Source organism: Phoenix dactylifera, chromosome 14, assembly GCF_051530095.1.
Source record: "Phoenix dactylifera cultivar Ajwa chromosome 14, Ajwa_hap1_PhDact_Kaust_v1.1, whole genome shotgun sequence".
In the NCBI taxonomy this organism is placed as follows: Eukaryota; Viridiplantae; Streptophyta; class Magnoliopsida; order Arecales; family Arecaceae; genus Phoenix; species Phoenix dactylifera.
Genome location: NC_143203.1, coordinates 20,866,258 through 20,874,071, shown reverse-complemented (window position 1 = coordinate 20,874,071; position 7,814 = coordinate 20,866,258). Strand labels below are relative to the sequence as shown.

Genomic DNA, 7,814 nt, shown 5'->3' with positions numbered 1-7,814 from the left:
ATATAAATCTGACAAAAACGCTTGATCTCATATCAACATACACAATCAGTAGAAATTTTCTGAAGATATAATTACTTCACAACAACATAACTAAAAACTAACAAGAGAACCTGATTCAAAAACTGTGAGAAGAAAGAAGCAACCAACTAAATAACATAATCAATCAAGAGCCAGTTTAATAAGATGGGGCTACTAGAAAATTAAGTTTCCTTTGCAGCTTGTCTGATCCTTCGCTGATGAACATCCCAGTTATACACTCGAGCGGTAGTAACCTGCACAAACATAATTTCTGATCATTACAAAATGAGATGTATACACAGGTTAAAAAAAAAAACATCGCCATCTGTTTCTGCATAGATTTCTTCTAGAGAGAGAGGGGGGGAGGAATGGATTTACCAAAGAAAGAATAACTATAATTAAAGAGCGTAGTACCTGAGTAATGGTCACTTGATCCCTCAAGAATTGTAAATCAGCAACAAGGACTTCTAAACTGGCCCTAGCATTTTCTAAGTTCTTTTGTAGAAGGGTCTTTGCCTAAAGAAGTCAAAAGGATCAGCACAAAACTAGGTCCTTTAACTGTAGATCTAAAAAAATCATAAGCACGCATGTGAATGGAACCATATACTAGATCCTCAGAACCAACCTCTTCACAAGAATACTCTAGCATCACATTTGCTCCCAACCAAAGACACACCGAATCAGTATCTTCGATTCTTGCCCGTGAATAAATGCCCTCAGATACTTCGAAATCAGCAATCAATGCCTGCATTCAGCATATATGAGGCTGATGGTATGAGATTAAGCTTAAGGTAATATACAAGAGAAAGGGTCATGAACTGAACTATCGTCGACATATTGAAGAAACTGTCATACACTTATTCAGATGGACAAGAGGGGAAAGCTGTAACATATATGCATTCATTGTTTACATCTCTTTCCACTGCATCAAAAAATCCTGAGAAGCAGGATACAATGGCCATATAATATAAAATATCTACAGTCTTAAGGTAATGAAATAAATATCAAGCTCCCAAGATGCATAACAGAACTTAACAAATAATCGCTAGAGGAAACTGTTTAAATTATGGATGGAAGTTTCCAATATTTCTACATTAATAGGCATGACATGAGATGCAGCTGTCCGATCACATGATTTGGGTGATGAAATTATATCGTTCTCTTGATTCAGCCACCAAGCAAATAGCCTAATACAGTGGAGAATCAGTGCTTTAGGAATAAGCAATCAAGATAACAATGCATTTAAGTCAAGGGGATGCAGTTCAAAATGAGGAAATATTCACAAATGGAAACCAGAGAGAGGCAGCTGAACCATATCATCTTGCACCAGCAGTTCAGACCTTGCTGTACAGCATGGTACATCAGATAGTGGAAGTGCCACTTTAAGAAGTGTGATACTTTATGCCATCATCAAAGCTACTTCCACCACTATGTTCATATCTTAGAAAAGGAATAATAATAATAATAAAACCTCAGCATTAAGTTCAAAGAGGCCTAGTGTCTAACTATTTCTCAAAAACATCAAGTTCAAAGAATTAATAAAACATAGCTGCACTGCCTTTTGAGATTTGCTATAACATTCTTAGAATCATCCAAGAGTTACATTTGGTAGGAGGATTGAGAACAACAGAGAAAACTATGTATTATTTCTACCTTAATAAATAGTAACTGGTTAACATACAAAAAAAATTTCTACCTTATTTGATTTGATGAACGTAAAGTATAAAGTTGACTCAGAATCAATTAGGCTAAGCTAGTATGCAAGCTCCACGCTACTCATCTGTTAGTTTTTCAAGAGCATAATTCATAATTGTAAGGCTCTCTACAGCCATGATCTTAAGTTTTCATTTAAAATAAAAGGCTCCCCTTTTCTTTCCCTTTTATTTTTCCAGCAAAACCAATTTTGGGTATCAGTACTTGCATTAATCTGCTGCTTCCTACTTTTTCCTTTCAGAAAAAACTGGACCGCTTTTACATACCACCCTGTTTCTGAAAGGAAGAGAGTAAGTTGTCTGTACTGTAAAATCAACCCCACAACAGTAGGTAGTATTAGAAATAACCATAGAGGTGTAGCAAATTACTAACTAAAAACTGTTAGATGGTTAAAATTTAAATGGTTATTGAAGGTTGTAGGACATCTACATCCATTTATTCATGATAAACCAGTATATAATTTAAAGTGTATACAAGCCTAGCATAAATTACTTTCATTAACAGCCACATAAATCATGCTTGATAACATTTTTTTTGGGTACAGGCTGGATAACATTTTTTACTTCTATCTTTTAACAACTCACTTCTTCAGGGTGATAGTTTCAGATTAAATCAGCCAACACGAAATGACATGGGTGCAGTATTTCATTCCACGATTCAACCATCACCTATAATGAACCTCCATGGAACACAAACATAAGGAGCAAGCAGATGTAAAACAAACTATAAAAAGATCAAGATGACATTACAGGAGGATAGAATAAATCATAGCGCACAAAAGGTGAACAATTATGCTAGAGTGCTCATACGATATGAATTTAACATCCTACAAGTATCTGTCTCGTTAATTATAAACAGCAATGAGCAACATCATGTCAAACAGAGACATCAATAAGCTGGACAGGCTTCTGCAAAAGATTAAGCAAATGCATGTAATGTATAAGCTCGTGTTTAAATTACAGCATGGAATCCCAAGTTCACAGAACTGTAAATCTATTAAAAGATTAAGTCTAAGTGGATGCAAGGTAAAAGAGGTTTCTTCTTGAAATAGATGCTGTGATGGCATCTTACAGAACATTCAAGCAATATGATGTTAAATTTAAACCTTTAAAATAGGATAATAAGAAAAGAGATTATTTGCAAATCAAATGCATCCTCATCAAAAAAATTTAATACCAGCCAGAAAAGGCTTGATGATATAACATTCAATTTTTCTGGAATGATTTCATCTCAAGAACAATATTCCAACATAAATATGGAAGGGAAGATTTGAAATTATCTGAGACGGACCTCACCAGTACCCTTCTTAGCTAGTAGCGTGGCGACAATATCCAAACATTTCTCAATATCAGGAATTTTAGCCTGTAGTAACGAAAGTAGAAATCACAGCCAATCATTATGCAGCAGTTTTCATCATAATAAATCGTCAACAAAGATGTCAAGATTGAGTTAATTCAATTTTTCCTGAAAAAACCTCCAACTCAACTGGTTATCACTGCAAGCAAGCATATCAATTTTTTTTATTTTGAAAAAAGTATTATCTGATGACCATCCCACATAATATATCAATATTGCATTAATTTAAAGGGAAGTCCTGTCAATCTAAAAGCCCAAGAGAAAGTCTGAACTGAACTTGCAGGGATAAGATGAGCCGCAAATGTAGAAAGTCACACCACATAAGTATACTATAAGTTGATGTAACGCATTCACATCAGCAATTTTCCTGCAGAAAGTAGCCAAAGAAAGGAAAAGCACCTGAAGATCCCTTTGCTGTGCTAGAAGTTTCATTTCCACGATCTTGTACTGCTGAAGCCTGGAAAAAGGGGAAAAAACAATGCTTCTAGATGAGCCAATTTAAAGATAAAATAAGGGCAAATCAGATTATTGACTTCATAACAAGCAACAAGTTTCCATGTGTTGATCAAAGAAAAACATGTTGATCAAAGAAAAACATGAAAATAATTATACTTTATGTTATTATAAATTTATGGTCTACCATCTAAATCTTGAGACTTGATCCCATAGTCAATTGAAGTTGTAATTACATATTGTTTGATAAACACTATCGACGAAGCATGATTTTACTCGATAGGCACAACTGCACATGACGCTCTTTATATCTTTGCTTTGGAACTGAGGAAGATGTAATACATCTAATGCAAAACAACTAGAAGTGTTATGTCTGGTGTTAGCTGATGCATGTTTATTTGCAGTATATCAGGATAAAAGATAGAAATGTCATCTGAAATTAATCGTGGGAGTACCACCACCACCACCCCACACACCAAATAAAAAAATAATAATAATAAAAGATCGTGGAAAATCAGTCGAATACTCCTGAAGACACTTAATGAGATAACTTTCTTCAAGAGGCATTTGCCACTTTTATCTATAACAAATTTACTGCCAATTAAAGATGAAAGGAGAGGGGTTCTCCTGTGAAAATACCTGGTCTAGCAAAAAGAAACCAAATATATAGCTTTTCTTTTTATCGGCGACTGTTTATACTCATGCAGTTATGAAATGTACTGTAATATTTTTGTTTTTCAGTACACATCAACCAACTTAGCCAATACAGCAAAAGAAGGCTTGTATAATATCAAACCAGGTTGCCTGGTGGCGTGGCCTTTTATTAGGACATGGCAACAAAATTTTCTGAAAGGATGCACAGTGATACTCAGGAACTTGCTCACATTTAGCAAGCCCTTCCATCATCTAAATCCAACTTGGAACAGCAGAAGCTTGTAAGTAGGAGACAGGAAGAACTGATAGAATGGAAATGGTAAGTTTTTGTATTCTCTGGGACAGGTAACCACTGCTTGAGGCAGCCAATTTTTGTCAAATATGTCAAGGATAATGCTCAAAATGGACTAATCATAAGAAAACGGGAGGTCAACATATTTGACTGAAAAATTGCCAGCAGTGCAACCGATAAATAATTCAGATTCTTTAATTTGTTATCCCCATTCAAATCTTGCTAATTGTGCTCTTAGCAAATTCTGTTTGATCTTTTAAGATGTCCAAGCAACAGGAAATTCAAGTAAATAGTGAGCATATAAATCAGTATTCCATAATCTACCATTCAGCCCCATATCAATAGAGTACCTACATTTTTTTTTTTCCCATTGAGGATTTTGCTGCAACCTCTCACAGTAGGTACCATTCAGAAAAAATGAGACTGGATATATACAACTTCATATCTTAATACTCAAAGGCATCGACCTTATTGAGATGAAATTTCCACCTAAACTGTCATACATACAGCACCGAGGTAGGATTCGTGAGCTGCCAAAAAGTTCAGTTGATATATTATCTTTATAATGAAGGTTCGGTGATTAATGATTACAAGTTGTTATAAAGACCTGGTTCACTGTCATGCAATTAGTTAACCATGCAAGTTAATGGAAACATGCATGATTTCTTTTGTTTCATTTTTAAACCTCCAAATATATTGTCATAATGTTAAAAGATCGCAGATTGATCCAAACATATTGTTCTCTTTATATACACAAATTTGGCAACCAGCACTCCTTATGTGTTTCTTGGGTAAGATTATAGTGATCAGTAGTAGTCAAGCAGCCAAGTCGCTTCTTTTGAGTTTTTGGCTCCTATGCATTTGGTACCGTGTACTTGCTACTTAAAAATTTGCTGTCATATGCAACAATAGTCCCATATGTAAGAGTTAGAAAATACCTTGAAATGACAAAAGCTTCTGTATGCTTGATGGAAAAACTCATAACCCTAAACCATAACAAACAAGCCTTATTTGCATCTGTATCAGATCAGTTTCATCCATCAAGTTCTGAAAACAGCCTACAATCTAATCTCAGCCCGATGTCAGTCCTCTAGGAATCAGCATTGAATTTAACTAAGGCAAATTCAGAAAAGAGGGGCACTGATCATTAAATGCTAGATGACCTTTTGTGTTTAGAATACCAACTTTAAGCACATAGAACTCTACATGTTTAGATTCATCCGAAAGAGTTTATCCAATGGCAGGCAGACTTCAGACTTCATTTTCATGTATTGAACAGAGTCTAGAGCCAAGACATAAGTTTTTTTTTGTATTTAAAGTTTGACAGTTTCAATGTCATGCTTCATGTAACCAAACAGTTTAAAACCAGTGGCCTTTCATCTAATTCAAAATGCGAAAGAATAAACAAACAGAAGTGTATCAGAAACCTTAACAAAGATGTAGAACAGAACATAAGTGTAGCAGATCCGTTAACAAAGATGCTATAGAACACAATGGAAACTTTAACATTATCAGTTGCATATGCTTGAGTTGGATTTTCATGTTTAAGTGGAGAATTGAAAGCTTATTATGGTTTGTGCCTATCAATCAATTGTAAGACTCGAGATACAAAACATTTGTGTGAGTTATTGAATAACATGAGCTACTTGTAGAAGTGTTGTATTGTGGTATTAATTGAAAACAAAATAAGCCATATGTCTAGGATATTTAGCATTAGATCTTGTTAATTAGTCAATGCTAAAATTCCTCAGCTGCACATTCAAAATTATCTTTTGATATCATCATATGTTGAACTAGTTCTACAAAAATCAAGTCTAGCATGTATTTTTAAGTTATCTTCGCAAGCCAACTACTTGTATTGCATGGTCTATGAGATACCAAGGAAAGAAGAAAAGATTTCTAGGAACAACAATTCCAGCAATACTTAGCACAATATGCAATTCATGACCAAAACCTTCGGAAACCAAGATCAAATTCTAGAGCCTAGACCATTTTTCAACATATATGAAAAAAAATTTAAAAAAAAGAAAGAAAAAGTGATCACCTTACTGCAGTTCACTTAATATGTAAGAAAAGATGGACCTTTCCGGAAGAAATGAGAGGTACAAACAAAATGATTGAGGAAATGCACTACAAACAACAAGAAAACTATTAACTTCCAGTTCAAACCGTCACGTCCGGATAGATTCTTCACATATTTAAGAGAAATAAAAAAGAAGCAAAAGAACCGAGTAGCCAAATAAGCATCATAAGCAAGAAAAGCCAAGAATTCTTAAAGAAACGCATGGGGAAATTAGAAAGATCAAGAACAAGCAACGCCAACAAGGAACCATGACACACAAAAAAAAAAAACTACGACTGAAACCTAGATCAAAACATAACTCAAATACGCATAATAAGTAAGAAAGGACAGGCCTTTCTAGAAGAAACGGGAGATATAAATAAACTGATTGATAGTAGAAGTATTCACATATTTAAACGAAATCTATTTAAAGAAAGTGAAACATAGTAGAAGTATTCACATATTTAGATGAAATCAAATACAAGCAAGAGAACCCAGTAGCCTAAAAACCATAACATGTAAGAAAAGGAGCAGATTCTCTGAGAAACCGAGATTAACCATAATCAAAAGCACCTAAAACCTAAATCTTCAGAGCCTGAAACCTAGATAAAAACATCAAATACAACACGATCCTCTACCGATTGAAGAGAAATCAAAGACAAGCGCGAGAGTTTAGTGATCGGGCAAGGATTGAGGAACAGGAAAAGAGGTACCTTTCCTGAAGGAAGGAGAGGGAGGAGTTGACATCGAGGCCGGATTGCTTGAGATAGGTCTCGACGTCCTCCACGAAGGAAGTTGCCGGGATGCCCCTCCGCTCCGTGACGCCGGGGGAGGAAACCGACGAGGAGGAAGTAGAGGCCGCCATTAACGAGAAGCAGGGAAGGGAAAGAGATGAAGAAGGATCGAAGGAGCTCAGGCGAGCTCGCCGAGTACCTCTGAAGCCTCTCTCTCAGCTCCCGCTCTCTCCCTCCAGGGTCTTTGAGGGTTTTTTTTGTCCGAGAAGTGGAAGTAGGGGACCGTGTGAGTCCGCTATCTCGTGGAGATTTTTGTAATGACAAAGGCCTATTTGGAGAGTTGTTAGTAGTAGAGCTTTTGGAAGTAGAGCGGTTGGAAGTAGAGCTGTCTAAAGCAGAGCGTTTATAAAAAGCTGTTTGCTGTTTGGTAACTAAATTTCTAAAGTGCTGTGGCACTTTAACATGTATTTGGTAAACAAAATGAGAAAATACTTCTGTATGACAAAATGACCATAAAGAATATTACCAGTAT

The 7,814-nt window shown here is 35.6% G+C and overlaps 1 protein-coding gene across 1 annotated transcript; it reads right to left on the bottom strand.

Annotated features, from left to right (window-relative positions):
* Positions 1 to 3: 3 nt before the first annotated feature.
* Positions 4 to 7,596, bottom strand: LOC103712665 (prefoldin subunit 3-like). The gene is made up of 6 exons (XM_008799249.5): positions 7,262 to 7,596; positions 3,487 to 3,544; positions 3,022 to 3,093; positions 644 to 763; positions 433 to 534; positions 4 to 272 (listed from the first exon to the last, which is right to left on the bottom strand). The coding sequence occupies exons 1-6, from the start codon at positions 7,411 to 7,413 to the stop codon at positions 201 to 203; spliced, it is 576 nt and encodes a 191-aa protein (XP_008797471.1). The 5' UTR covers positions 7,414 to 7,596; the 3' UTR covers positions 4 to 200.
* Positions 7,597 to 7,814: the final 218 nt, after the last annotated feature.

Coding starts and splice junctions, on each gene's coding strand:
- LOC103712665 (XM_008799249.5), bottom strand. CDS start 7,413: ATGGCGGCCTCTACTTCCTCCTCGTCGGTTTCCTCCCCCGGCGTCACG. Junction 3,545..7,261: donor CTCTCCTTCCTTCAGGAAAG/GTACCTCTTTTC, acceptor CCCTTTTTCCAG/GCTTCAGCAGTACAAGATCG. Junction 3,094..3,486: donor CACAGCAAAGGGATCTTCAG/GTGCTTTTCCTT, acceptor TCGTTACTACAG/GCTAAAATTCCTGATATTGA.